The following is a 15938-nucleotide window of genomic DNA, read 5'->3' as shown; positions in this document are numbered from 1 at the left end:
TTGACACTTCAACCCCTACAAACCAGATGCTTTTTCCTTTGGTTTCAACCTCACAGTGGAATTTCCCTCCAGAAATACCCATCTCCTCAGGAAATTGAAAATATGTGTTTAATTGATGTGGGTCTTCATTTGGAAATATGTGATGAATATTCACATAACTATTTTCTACATTTTTAATCAATGCTTCACCTTCACTTGTTTTCTTAATCTTTCCAAACACTCTTCATCTTAATTGTATTCTTTTCATGCTTATTTTCACTTCCACTTTTGTCTCTACAATTTGAGCTCTCTCATACACTTCCTCTAGCGGGACTGTTACATGAGAGCTACATTTAGCACATGCTACACAAACACGTGACAGGTCATCCTTGAAGACTCTAAAATCCTGCTGTGTTCTTTGGATAACTTGTTCTTCTAAGTTATAAACAGGATGTCAGTTTGTGTCTTTATTGGCTAGAAACTCTTTGATGAGGCTCCAGATGTGTCTCACAGTCAGATGTTAAACACATCAAACAAGTCTTAGTGGCTGGGATCTTGTCAGTGCAGATATCACACCTTGCTTGGTTTGACTGGGGACCTACAGTTAAGTATCTCAAGATGCTTCTTGAAATTTTCCACAATATCTTTGTACAATGTCAAAGTGAAAATATCAAGACAAATGGAGTGTATGACCTGATCGTCAGATTGAACAGGGTTGGCTGTAGCCATATCAACATCAACAAGAGCACAGCAGAGTTAGCTTCTTATTTAATATTGGGGTTTTTGGGGTCTTCAAATGTTAAACTATAGCTAAAATCATATCACTATCATTTTTAACTGCCACACACGGACAATACATTGGACAAATGACACCACCCGGCTTGTGAGCCATGACAAAAAGTGGAGATATGAAGCCTGGAAAGAAAAATTAATAAATTTATTTTACAAAAATAACTGGAAAGCAAACATCTCTACGTAAATCAGAATTGTCAGTGTGTCTGTGGATGGATGCATGGAAGATGGTGGATGAAGTGTTGTATGAAAGAAACTAACAAACAGGCAAAGCCAACTAAACACAAACATGGTGCTGTCGCCAGGATCAGGTGAGAAGAGCAGAGCAGAGTGGGAACCCCCCAGGAAGGTCCGAGAGATCTGATCTTAAATACCCTCACTGGGAGACTGTCCAGGTGCTCCCAGTTAGAAGGCTCCGCCTACTTGCTGGTTACCTGCAGAACACAATCACAGACAGACACACCCACCACACACACACACACAGCAGCAGGCCCTGCTACGCAGGAGGCCGTCACACAAATGACAATTATCTGGAACAAGAAAGTCGTGACATTGGGATTGACATCATTAATGTGGACCCACTAGATTATATTCAGTTGCACAGTTTAAATTTTTCTCGTCTTTCCCAGTTTATCTTTGCATCAAAAGTGAGAAGGACTTAAAAACATTTAATATTTAATAATCACCTGACAAAATGCCTCCTCCCTGCCTGTACTAGCTTTCTTTACTATGAGTAATTTCGATGCAATGAATGAATAAATGAATGAATTGGAGCAAAATTTCTCATGAAGCCAAAAATAAAACTTTTAATTAGTATTTCCTGGTGCCAAATCACAAATGACACAGTTCCACTCCACTGAAACAAAGGTATACTCAAACCACGGTGAGATTTTTAACCATCTCTGAAATCAGACTTGCGTCTGAATAAAGTCACCTTGTGTAACGTTCTTCTTTGGAAAGAGCGTTACATCATTGTGATTGACACCTAAATTCAAATTTAATTACTCTCTCTGACCAACTGGAAAATACTTCCTAATCTAGTTTAAGATCTTATTGCAGTTGTTTCTCAACATGCCTCAAAAGGAAGACACGAGAATACATTGATGTGATTCATGCTTTTCCATTTTCACCACTCAGTTCTATCATCATCCCACACCATGGTGATTGTGCCATTTTTAAGTAATACCTTTCACAGACAAAATTTAACTTTCCCACTCCATAGAACTGAAATATTGTAAATTTTTTATCATTGAATCCAAATTTTAAGGAGTCTGCAAAGTGAGGAGAATAAAAACACGAGTAAACTCCTGTGTTGTGCATTAACACAACAGAATGATTATGTTTGTCTTCCCTCTGGCATCTTGGTAGACAAACAGCAAACAAGCAATGAACACAAATTTAAAATCCAGTTAGATAGGAAAGATAAGGATACTTTGATCAAAACATTTAATACATTGAACTACACTATACTTGACGATACCACATGATGAATCATGACTGAAATGTGGTTTCAAGTCACCTATTATGCGTACTGTACATCTATGATTGGGGATGATGTCAAACTGTGTGTAATTACCTTCAACTACAATTTAACTATGCAGACACTATGCAAAGTGGCTGTAATAAAAATAGACCTCACTTCAGGAATACTGATGACGCTGGCAGCAGCAGCAGCAGCAGCCATAACCAGAAAGCTCCCACATCAGTGGAGGTTGATTGTGATAGCTGCATGGATATGAAGGCCAACGTTTTGAAATCCTTGTGTTTGACTTCTTATGAAAAGACTGACCTACAGCCAGACAAAAGTTAATGAAGGGAACAATTCTAAGGTACATGGAGTAGAAGAATATGAAAGGAGAGATGGATGGAGGAAGGAAAGTAGAGGGTACGTCGGACGAGCCTCTACTCCCCCCTGCAGCTGGTTAATGGACTGATTCTGTTATTGATATGCACAAACAGAACTGCATAGTCTAGGTTTGCTCTTAATCTAATTTGTCCTTTGAGAACAGTTTTTGATTAAAGTCACTGATGATGCTATAAACCTTCCTGACACCAGTTTAATGCTTTTCCAAATGACTGAAAGTCAGTGGAGGTGAAACAAAGACGGGAAACTAAGAACCGACAGACACAATGAAGTGACAGCAGACAACACAAATGTGTTAACATGAATGTTAAGAATTCAGAATTTCAAATGCAGAATTTTATTGTAAAAAATTTCATTCATCATTCGTTCATTAATGTTCTTGAGGGTCAAGACAATCAGAAATTGTCTTGTCTTCAGCCACTGATCCGAAACCGGGTTATAAGTTTACACAGGAGCCTATCACAGCTGATGGATGGATGGATGGATGGATGGATGGATGGATGGAAGGATGGATGGATGGATGGATGGATGGATGGATGGATGGATGGATGGATGGATGGATGGATGGACAGATAGACAGACAGACAGATAGACAGATAGATAGATAGATAGATAGATAGATAGATAGATAGATAGATAGATAGATAGATAGATAGATGGATGGATGGATGGATGGATGGATGGATGGATGGATGGATGGATGGATGGATGGATGGATGGATGGATGGATGGATGGATGGATGGATGGATGGATGGATGGATGGATGGATGGATGGATGGATGGATGGATGGATGGATGGATGGATGGATGGATGGAGGGAGGGAGGGAGGGAGGGAGGGAGGGAGGGAGGGAGGGAGGGAGGGAGGGAGGGAGAGACGGACGGACAGACAGACAGACAGACAGACAGACAGACAGACAAATAGATACATAGATACTTTAATAATCCCAGAGGAAATTGTACATATCCACTGCTCATCCATTACATAACGAATTAATACTGGAAAAACTGGTAAAACACCAGGAGAAAAAGAAACTCTGACATCACAGGACATACTGTACTAACAAGACATACACTACACTAACAGTCACATGCAGTGATTCTGGGCAAGATGTGGGGTACACCCTGAATAAGTTGCCAATTTTTTGCAAAGCCACCTTTCCCATGAAGAGAGGTGTAATGCACACACACACAGATCTGCGTTCCTCTCTGCACCACACGGCCCTACAGTCAAGAACCCTCAGCTGCTGAGTTCCTGTTCAACCTTACATGTAATTTTTTATTAAAGTTTGGGTTATTATCCATTTACTTTAATATATTAAATATACCAGAGCTGTCTGACTAGATAGAGAAGATTAACAACTTTTAAACACCACCTCATAAGGTTGCTTTCCTCATTGTTGGTCTGGGGTTTGTTTGTTTTTTTGTTTCTTTTACTTGTTCATTATTTGCTTGTTTGAAGTCATTACCATAGCAAAGAATACACATTTCATCTGATGGCTCATTTCCATATAAAAGTTTTTTTAAAAATCTATTGTAGCTCCTAAGCCTCATTAAACCTAAAATATTATTAGAATTTCTGTTTTAGTCCCTCTCAAAGTAAAAATGCTAATTCTCTCTTCTGTACAGTGCAGCAGTAATGATCCAAGGTAATTTAGTGTGGAAGTTTGACTCCTGCAATCAGCACCACGCCTGTACTATACTGTGTATTTATGTGATTATCTACCTGACTATTACCTCAAGGCTGAAATACATATTAAACTACAATTAAGACAGTTCCTTAGTTCTTTGATATCAGCATATATCTGTATAGAAACATAAATCTTGAACCACTGATGTCTTTAAACCCTTTTGAATTTTATACTATATATGTGTGTGTGTGTGTGTGTGTGTGTGTGTGTGTGTGTGTGTGTGTGTTTTATCTGTTACAGAATAACAAGCATACTGTATTAAAATCAGAAATGTTTTAGTTTAAAGCCAAAATTAATTTTAATGCATGAAACTCAACAGCAAACACTCATGTAAATTCATTTCTCATGTAGGTTGGTTTATCAGGGCTGACTTTTCTGACTTTTCTGATAAGTACCTTTGGTGTACAGACGACTATTTTATTCAGTCTTGTTGATGTTTTATGAAATATCTTATCCTATTCATTATTATAAAATAAAACCAGTGTTTGAAAAATGCCAATAATTAAGGCCGGCCGAGTCTTGGTTTTGTCTGGCCCCCAGTCATGCCCCTGCGGACTTGATGTTACCTTTTGTGTTTCTTTCTTAATCTTGTATTAACAAGACCTTCATGTCTTGTTAATGCATGTTTGTGACTTTGACCCTTCCAGGAGTCCTGGAGTACGTTCCTGTGCTCTCTCTCCTTTCACAGGGTAGAGAGCTGTGGTCCTGCTGGGCTCCTGCTGTTGACACCGCCATGGATCCTGGTTAGCCCTCAGATTGGAACGCTCCTCTTTCTCTGAAACTGCTCGACACCTCCACCCCCTGCTGTGCCCCTTCTGGACACCGATTTCCACTAATGCTGATCCACTCGGTGCAAACGACATCCAGTACACATCTGTCCTTCCTGGGAGGGGAATCGCTCCCTGAGGTTCTTTTTTCTGTTGAAAATAGTTTTTTTTAACGAGTTTTTCCATGTCTGCTTCAAGGGTCAAATGACACATGTTGTCATATCATGTAAGCTTTGTGTCAAATATGTGATTTGTGATTCTGGGCTATATAAATGACATTTTACATTTTTTTTTATTGGAATAAATAATTCAGTTTTTCAAAAGAAAATGTCAAAGCAAACAGCTTTAAACATAAAAAAAAAAAAGTTGCAATGCTGTGAATTATACCTCAGATATTATTCATCACTGGAAAACCTCCTCTGATGTGGTGGAATAAAAAAAAATCCACCAGAACATTTTTATCCTCAGACAAACAAACATCAATTTAAGGTGTCACCAGTAGGTGTCGTGGCCACATTGCTAATAGATCTTTGTGAAGAACGGTTTCCTTTCCAGCACGTTTGTTACTGTCAGCAGAATGCCATGCTTCACCGCCTGAAAAGAACACACACATTTGAATAAAAGTACCTTTAGATCTGAGAAGCGATGAGGCCTTCATGAAGTGTCAGCAGCTGCTTGGTTACCCCCCCCACCCCACCCATGCCATCCTCTGGTGGTGAGAGACAGACGCTGTCTCTCTTGTCTTCCTCCAACTCCCTCCATCCCTGTCAGTCACCCCAAGGTCGAGAACACGGGTCACAAGCGTGACGGGAGGGGGGACATCTCCAGTCAGCTTCAGTCACACTGACAGCCTGTTTGCGCGCTCCTAATCTGGGTTGTCCTGTGGACAAACGGTGGTGACTGCCTCTGACAGGGACACAGGGATCTCCTTTAGAATAACAATAATAGATACAGAAACACTCATGGGGGGGCCCCCCCACATGTCATTTTCATTTCAAACCTCTTTTTTCTTTGTTTCTTTCGTTCTTTCTGTCTTTGTCAGAACAGGCACAGTCACATTCCTGTGCGCGCGTAACCGGTCTCACTTGTGCAGCGTGAACGCGGAAGTATTCCACACTTACAGGATATCTGAAGACAATATTTAATATTTTATTATTGTTATCAGTGTTAAGAAGTTTGACATGCCTACCGTGAAGAAAAGCGTGACTTTCTGTCGCACTCCTGCTTCACAATGACATATAATAAATAAATACCTGGCGCAGAATTCCCTTTCTGATGACTGACAGGTCATACATCTCTGCTCTCATGGATACACACTTTTTACATTTATGATGCTTTTAATAATCTTTTTAAAAGCTGTCATGACTCAGAACGTTTAGGAAAATGATGGCCCATCTTTTGCATACAGGATCTACAGATAGAATCGGCCGGGGGGGGGGGGGGAGCAAACTCCACCCAGCAAACGGGATCTCCGGCAGGCGGAGCGCAGCCTGTGCCGCGGAGGGTTGGAGGCTGGTTAGTCTGGACTTAGTTCCATAGAAAAACTTCGGCGGGGCAAAGTCTGACCAGGGGAGCGGGAGAACGGGTGAAGTTAATATTTGAGTGCGTGCTGTGCACAAATCACATGTTATTCTAAAGAAATGCTCCAAAGATGGCGGTGGTAGTCGCGACGGGACTTTCTGGCGCCTCCGGAGTGCCAAAAAGTGGATTAGTGGAGGTTTTGGTGCGGGAGCAGTGGCACAAAGTTTGGATGAACTTGACTGAGGAAGCGATCACGCTCAGCTGCAACGAGAGCAGCGTCAGTGACAACGCCAACGACACTGTCAACTATAATGGGGTTAACAACGGATCTTACCTGGACAACAATAATACCAATTCCAACAACGCCCCTAGAACTGTGCGCAACGCGTTCACGGAGCTCCCGGATCGAGTGCCCGAAGCGATCGCCAACAGAAAGCGGAGCGTCAAGGTGACAAAACAGGAGATCGGGGGACTTGGGATCAGTATCAAAGGTGGGAAGGAGAATAAGATGCCTATCCTCATCAGTAAGATATTCAAGGGGCTCGCAGCGGACCAGACTCAAGCTCTGTATGTCGGGGATGCCATCCTGTCCGTGAACGGGATGAACCTGCGTGACGCGACCCACGACGAGGCTGTGCAGGTGCTGAAGCGGGCCGGGAAGGAGGTGACGCTGGAAGGTAGGCAGTGTGGACAGGTTGGGTGTGAGAGAATGATTCTGATCCGGATTAAGATCCCCCCCCCCCCTTCACTTTAATCATCTACTAACAAGATGCCACTCACTGTTACATCATAGTTCATCCAAGGTTATTCTGGAGTCGACATTTCTACCTGAGTTCTTCTATGTCGACCTAATGTCGCACACGCGTGAGAACATCATCCTCTAGGGAAATAAACTCACTCCACGTGGCTGCGTGTTTCCCTAGTTAGTGTGTGGGTGTTTTGTGCACATCATGTAGGATGGATGGGTCAGAGGTCCTCAGGACACACTGCGTGTTTATTCTCAAGCTGTCGCGTCGTCCCAGGAATAAATCACTCCCTGATTAGAAAACACACAATGAGAAGCGGTGGAGCTCTGAGGGTTTATGTTGGGGAAGAAAACCTTTGCTGAAGGATGTGATTTATTTTCCATTATAGGCAGGAGGTGTTGGTTAATGGTAAGAAAGGGAAGGTGATGGTATTTCTGTTGTGTCAGCCCATGTTATTTATATCTCACTTCATCAAATCTGTTTTCTTAGTAGTCAGCCATTCAAACCCAAGAAAGTGGAGAGAAGAGGAAACTATACTTTTTGCACAAGCATTCAATTTAGAGTAAGAAAGAGGAAAACACCACTTAACTGTCAGTAGTGTTTAACTATGTTATCATGACAACCTTGGTGTATTCGAAAAATATTCAGAAGAAGATGATCGAGTGTCTGTGGAAAAGAAAAAATATGTTTTCTAAAGGAAAACAAAAGGTCAAAAATTCATACCCAGTAGCATGTCTTGAGGCAAGGGCACTCGGAAAAAATGCAGTTCCAAATGTTCTTAAACATTTAAATTATGTGAAGACACACTGACTTTAATCTTGTAAAAGTAAGTTGGTTCTATAACTTGATGTTTTTAGAACCTGGTTAAGACAGAAATTAGACTAAGGATGGATTCAGTCTGAAGGCTGGGCACCACTCATACCTTAAGCACAATCACACGTTAACAGGCACACACACGTCAACACACACTCATACAGTAAAACATGTTGCACACACATACACACCACTGAGTTTCTATGCTCCTGTGAGGACTCTCGGACTAAAGACTGTAAGAACAAAGTCTCTCCCCCTAGCTCTCTGTCTTTCTCTCTCTCTGTTTCGCTCTCCCTCTCTTTCACACACACACACACACACACACACACACACACACACACACACACACACACACACACACACACACACACACACACACACACACACACACACACACGCAAACACAGTGATGATCCTTACCTAGGGGACACAGGGGCTATACCGCCAAGGAAAAATCAGGTCCCAGATGAAAACTTACATAGAGAAGAAAGGAGTGTGGGTAAGAATCAGGCTAAGGAAGGGGGGATGAGAGGGGATGCAGTGTGAATTTATAGGGGATAGTGCAGTGAGGGGGAGAGATAGAACCCAAACAGAAGGAGAGCAAATGAGGGTGGCTAAGAGGCTGATGTAAAGTTGACATCGAGGGTCAACTTAAGGATAACAGACAGGGAAGTTTATTGCAGCTGCAGTCACTCATTTGAATTTAAATTTCTTTGGAAAAGCAGCAAAACATTGAGGAATCGTACAACATGGGTTACATCAGTCTTTGGCAGACAGAAGTGTGTTTACTGCATAACCAAGAATGTAAAGTGTTATTTCAAATAATTCATGAACAGATACACAAAGCCTGAAAATGAGTAGTACACTCTCTTGTTTATCCCAGAGTGTGACTTAAGAGATGTTGAGGAAAGAGATCAGGAGGAAACATCTGATTCAGGGGAGATAGCACATGTCTCATGGGAGAGGACTGTGTGTGCGTATGTGCGCTTCATTTTGTGCATTTTGTGTGAGAATGTGTATTGAGAGCTTGTTAAGTGCATGTTTGTCATGTTCATGTTTCACTGACAAGAAAACTCATTAGAAAGGTGGAGAACAAATTCAGATAAAGCATCCAGTGACCGCTTACTCCTGCAAAACATGCAGCAGCAGCAGGGAGACACATCAGCCCACTGGTCCAAAACTGACCTTCAGCCCAGAGGGTCACGATCCAAGTAATGTCATAGCACAGGTTTTAAATGCGTCTGCAAAGACATATAACATTTCACTGTGCAGAACAATCAGGCCTCTCCGTCTGTCTCCCAAAGCACCTAGCGACTACATTACACAGATCCATTGAAAAAATGGTGCTACAATTAAGGGCTATTGTTACATACCACTGGATTAAATTCTGTAATTGTAATTTTGAACTTGGATTGTTGCCTAATCAGGTCACCCCTAATTTGTGTAGGCAGCAGCACAGCTCTCTAGCCCACCTGCAGTGACTCCCTGTGGATTAGAAAGAAAAAGAACACTGGTATAAATGATGGTGATTTTATAAGATATTACTTTCGTTCATTACTCATTCTTTACTTTCATTCAGTTGAATAAAATGTTGGTCATATTCTACACACAAGATAAAATAAATTAGATTTTTGTCAACTGTGGTATGTAACAGTAGTCTATATACAGCAATTACCATTATTTATCACAAATAGTGTTGACTGCTATGCTTTATCTGTAGTCAGCAAGCGTCACACAAAAAATGAAATATTGGAGATGTTTCCAGAGCACTTACAAACATGTATAGAAAATTAGATTTGGTTATGGACAAGTGAAAGAGAGCAGATTTTGAATTTCTGCAGTAAACTTAACATAAGAGATGTACAGTACTTTTATTTTTGGATCAAATCACTAGACTCTAGCTTTCTGGTTTTGTTAGCTCAGGACATAGAAAGGTATAAGAAAGCTTCACAAAAATGGAGCATATAAAAGAAATGATGACTTATTATTTGTATAATTATCATCACTTACTGCAATATTACAGAAATTATTAAACTAAAAACAAACCTGAGGTGGGTGAAAAATGCGAAATTGTTGTCTATGAAAAACTGAGATTGGACATTAAAAATGACAACAAATACAGTAATCCCTCGTTACTCGCGGTTAATGCGTTCCAGGAACCATTTGCAAAGACGTAATTCTGCGATATAACGACAAACTATTATATTTTATTCATTCATTCATTTTCTACCACGTTTATCCGCCGCAGCAGGTAACGGGGAGCTGGAGCCTATCCCAGCTGGCATAGGGCGTGAGGCGGGGGACACTCTGGGCACGACGCCAGTGCGCCGCGGAGCCACATACAAAGACGAACAACCATGCAACACACACACTCACCCCTACGGGCAATTTAGGACCGGCCAATCAAGCACGTTTTTGTGGGTGGGAGGAAGCCGGAGAACCCGGAGAGAACCCACGCAGACATGGGGAGAACATGCAAACTCTGCACAGAGCGGGACTCGAACCCGGATCCGCCGTGTTGTGCGGCGACAGCATTACCCACTGCGCCACCGTGCCGCCCTATTTATTTTATTATTTACAGTAATTTACAGTAACCCTCCCCATAGTGATATTAAACCATTTTCTATGTATATTACCTTTTCCCACACTCTCAAAGACTTTTTAAAGCACTTTTGTGTATCAAGGAAGTGAGTCTCGGAACGCAGCACACTTCCAGATGCCATTAGCCAAGAGAATGTGCGTACGGTATCACTTGACTACCCACCAAAAATCCGCGGTGAGGTGAAGCCGCACGTGTTGATGTGTGAATGCATGAGGGTTTACTGTAGCAACAGTCAACAAATTGATTGCAGTGAGATGAGTAATGTGATGTATATTGATCAAACAGTGCTGTTATGCGGGAACAGGAACCCCGTTGTCCACAGGTCGAAATCGTTGATTTGACAAAGCTCAAAGAGTAAACACAAGGGCAGACTGTTCTTCAGCTGTTGAGAGCTATTTAAAAGCCAATGAGATAAAAATCAGCCACAGTGCGTCAATGCTTACAGTAGGGTGCTCATCTTGAGAGCAGCACTGAAGAGAATCATGACTTAATTGTAGACGACAATTGATTGAAGCTGCGTACATTACACCTTGAACCATGAAGCTCAGTGTTCTTAAACATTTCCCTCGCTCTCCAGAGGCCGTGAACCTTGTATGCAAGAAAATGGCAAAAGGACTAAACGGTGGACAGTTCTGTATGTTGGTGGTTGAACATGGCGGTGGATATTCATCTCTCTTTCTGCAAATCTGGTGGCTGGCTAGGGTAGAAGTACAGTGAGGAGCATAAGTATTTATATCCCCAGCAATTTTGTAAGTTCTCCCACTTAGAAAATAGGGAGAGGCCTGAAGTCTTCATCATAGAGGCATTTCCAGTGTTAGAGACATAATGTAAAAAATCACATCGTATGATTTTTCAATGAATTATTTGTATTTTAATTGGGCTCATAAGTATTTACACCCATGAGAATCAGCAATAATTATGACTCTCAAAGAGTTGTCAGTCATTCTTAAATAGTTCACCTTGACCCCACGACTAACCACCCCTTTGAGTTCATTGATGTAACCTATGTACCCCACAGTCAGACACTATCCAGCTGCTACCATGGAGAAGACCAGAGAGCTTTCTAAAGACACCAGAGACAAAATAACAGAGCTCCACAAAGCTGGAAAAGGCTGTGGGGCAATTGAGAAGCAGCTTGGTGAGATTAAATCAACTGTTGCAGCATTTGTTAGATAATGGAAAAGGCTAAACATAATTGCTGTCTACCTCGGACTGGGGCTCCATGTAAGCTCTCTCCTCGTGGGGCATCACTCATGATGAGGAAAGTGAGGAATCAGCCTGGAATTACACAGCAGGAGCTGAAGAGAGCTGGAACTACAGTTTCAAAGGCTACTATCGGTAGAACACTATGGTGGAATGGTTTAAAATCATGCATTGCACAGAAGGTTCCCCTGTTGAAGTCAGCACTTGTGACAGCCCGTCTCAAGTTTTCCAGGGACCTTCTGAATGATCCAGAGGGGCCATGGGAGAAAGTCATGTGGTCAGATGAGACCAAAATAGAACTTTTTGGTGTAAACTCCACCAAAAAGTGTGGAGGAAAAAAGAAGGATGAGTACCATCTCAAGAACACCATCCCTACTGTGAAGTGTGGGGGTGGAAACATCATGTTTTTGGGGTTGCTTTTAGGCAAAAGGGACAGGATGACTGTACTGTATTAAGCAGAGGATGGATGGGGCCGTGTATCTTCAGATTTTGAGCAATAACCTCCTTCCCTCAGTCAGAGAATTGAAGAAGAGTTGTGGCTGGATCCTCTAACATGATCATGATCTGAAGCACACAGCTAGGCTGTGTAAGAAGTATATCAAGGTTCCGGAGTGGCCTAGCCAGTCTCCAGACATAAATCTAATAGAGACTCTTTGGAGGGAGTTGAAACTTTGTGTTGTTCAGTGACAACCCCTAAACCTGACAGATCTAGAGAAGATTTGTGTGGAGGAGTGGGCCAAAATCCATGTGACCGTGCAAACCTGCTGAAGAACTATAGGAAACGTTGAACCTCTGTAATTGCAAACAAAGGCTTCTGCACTAAATATTAGCACTGATTTTCTCATGGGTGCAAATACTTATGAAGCCCAGTAAGATACAAATAAATCATTGAAAAATCATACAAAGTGATTCCCGCATATTTAAAAAAAAAATTATGTCTCTAACAGTGGAAATGCGTCTATGATGCCATTTCGAACTCGCGAAATCGCAGGGGGTGTAAATACTTATGCTCCTCACTGTATGTAAGGTTTTCTGAAAGTTTTGCCTCTTGTTTTGAAAATTGAAAACCTTCTTAGGGTCAAGCACTTCTGGAACGGTAAGTGTTGCACATCACTGTTAACGTGTCAGCCACAAGTCTCTAACAAAAGGACACTCAGCCATGCAGATGCTGTTCTATAAGAAGCATCTTCACCAGTCTTATTTATAACCTGAAAATGATAATGTACTGGTAGTCTCACCGCCAGTGATGGCATACTTTATTACACACAGTCATGTTTTGTATTCCAGCAGACAGTTCAATCAGTTTGTTGTTGTTTTGCTTTAGAGTCTTTTTGACTTTGGAAATCCATGTTCAATTCATGGAGACAGTTTTGATTAGAATGCATGGAGTGTATTACAGTGGCAACAATTCAAATCCAAAAGGCTTAGAACATGAAAACTGAAGAACGAAAAGAATACAACAGAAAACATCTGCCACAAATTTTCAGGCAGGAAATGAGTCAGTGTCCTGGAAGCTCTCCAGTTTATCCCGTAACAAGTCGTACCTGTCATCACCAGACATCTGGATGGGTTTGGGTGTGTGTGTGTGTGTGTGTGTGTGTATGTGTGTGTGTGTGTGTGTGTGTGTGTGTGTGTGTGTGTGTTTGGGCTGTACTGAGTGTGTGTCAGCGATGAGGTGTCTACCAGCTGACCCTTTCTGTCAGTACAGAAACTCTTGTCTCCTCTGCATCTGTTTGTGGAGTCAGAGTGGGTCATGATGGTGAGAACAGTTGCAACAGGAGTGATTGTTGTGTTGAAGGAAGTAGCTTGAATCATTCACTCACACAGCCAATGAAGGCAGAGATGGAGAGTGAAAACTCCTTTGGTTATCATGTCCCATTTGTTTGCCAAATACTGTAGTTCATTATTTTTTAACCACATTTTGCTTCTAGGGAGTTATTAACAAAGATTTGTGGATGCTGTAAAAATCGATGATCAGGACATCAGAATACGGATGAGTATGATTTTTCACAACAACTTAGCCACTGTTGCTAATGTGCAATGTGTTTTGTTTCAAGACATAAATCAGTTCATGGTGATGAAAACAGCAGATTTAAGACAAAAAAATATTTTAATGCAATGTTGGATATGAACATTGTGCTGAAAGCACTTTACCTATTAAATGTGTTCAAGAGGAATTTCTTTGTTGAAGAAACTCGTCAACCGACAAAATAATGTAGGTACACACCTTCTTGTGTGCCTCATAAGAGGACTGCCTTTAGATCCATTAATTACATACTATTTATACTAAATATGCTGTCAAAATGAGTGTGTGGTACATTTTAACCTGCGCAGGACACGCATTTTCACTACGCTACTGGACCTATGCAGCCAATTCAGTGGACGTTTTGAAACATCTGTCCATTCTGTATCCCTCTGTTTATACTGTTAAGTTGGTAAAGTTCTAAGATAATCAAATAGTCAAAGACACGTCCTCCCTTTCCATCTCCGTTCCGCGCACCCCTCTCCCATGACATGCTCTATGACCTCCTCCTCTGCTTCTCACCAGGTGTTACTGCTCTGTCAGCCTTCATCAGAATAGATTCTCATGCCCCCTAGAAAGGTGCTGTATTCGTAGGGCAGTAACAGTCTGAAATTATCATTGAACACAGGTGGAAAATGTTTTACATTTTAATATACAGTATGTACTGGAAAAACTATGGCAGGAACAGAGTCGGAAACTGTGTTTATTTCAAGAACTATATTGTATTTATAAAATACAATAAGAAAAAAAAATCATATCATAGGACAATTACAAAGCTTTGCAGCTGAAGCTGATATTATTAGGAGTAGTTTTACGGTGCAGCTTCTTACAACATGACACTTTTACTTCCTCCACAGGCTTAATTAACGTTCCCTTTCTTTGGTACATTTCTCCACCAAATAAAAATAGAAGGTAGGCAATCCTACAACTTCAGACCTCAGAAAATACTGTTAAAGGCCAAAAAGAGAAAGACACAAATTGACTTTGTAATTACACCCAAGGTTACAGAACAGAGTGTTTGTGATTGTGTGTTTGTGCCTGAAAGGTGTTGTTGCTGCACAAGCACACATGCTGAGGAATGGGACTCAACAAGTGTGTGTTTTTACTGTGAATGCTGGTCGGATACAGTGTGTCCGTTATTGGTCCTACAAAACAAGATAAACCAAGGTATCTCACACAGATACAGACAGTAGACATCAATACAGACAGATTAAGAGTAAATAAGTACACATTAAAATACCTCCCTGATACACAGGTATCACATAGATGTATGTATGTATATGTGTATATCTTTAAATATTACAACCTACTGTTATCGTGTAGAAGAAATATCTCACTTCACAACATCAACACACTTCATCCTTTTTGCAGCTGTAAGACCAGTTGGTCTGATTTGGTGAGTAATATCAGTCACACTGAGTCAGAGAGACCATATGAAGAAAAGTGCTAACAGTATTGTTTGGATATACGTAAGTCACCAGGAGGGTTATCTGTCATTGTATCTGTTGTTGTTTTTGAGATGTTAACACCTATGAATACCTTCATAATCTACCATCAGATTATTTGGCACTCTTTATAACAGAGATAAACACGATTTGATCACAAGCTGATGCATCTGATAGTTAATGATATCTACCACTAACATCTGCATCACAACTAATGCTCTTTCTATAATGAGTAGAGGATAGGAGTCACCTGACGTCGATGTATCAGCATGTGAATTTTGCAGTTTGTTCCAAGTATGTGGTAGGAAAATGTAAAATAAAATCATTTTTATTCTTCTTGTAACGTCAAACAAGCTGCTTTTCAATGAAGAATCTAAAACAGTGCAAACACTGTCTAGTTCTTCTTGGTCTTTTTGAGGTTATTATACAGAGATGGTTGCGTAATGGAGGCAGAAACATGACCAAAGGGAATTCACAAACATTTACACACTTC

The 15938-nt window shown here is 41.1% G+C and overlaps 1 protein-coding gene across 1 annotated transcript in view; it reads left to right on the top strand.

Moving 5' to 3' along the window:
- Positions 1 to 6595: 6595 nt before the first annotated feature.
- The window catches only part of sntb1 (syntrophin, basic 1), a 35615-nt gene continuing 26272 nt past the window's right edge, over positions 6596 to 15938 (top strand). The window contains exon 1 of the mRNA XM_068324601.1: positions 6596 to 7290. Coding sequence (XP_068180702.1) covers positions 6744 to 7290 — 547 coding nt within the window. The 5' untranslated portion in view covers positions 6596 to 6743. The remainder of the gene's footprint in view (positions 7291 to 15938) is intronic.

Source organism: Antennarius striatus, chromosome 9 (assembly GCF_040054535.1).
Source record: "Antennarius striatus isolate MH-2024 chromosome 9, ASM4005453v1, whole genome shotgun sequence".
Taxonomy (NCBI): domain Eukaryota; kingdom Metazoa; phylum Chordata; class Actinopteri; order Lophiiformes; family Antennariidae; genus Antennarius; species Antennarius striatus.
This window is presented reverse-complemented; position numbering and strand designations above follow the sequence as displayed.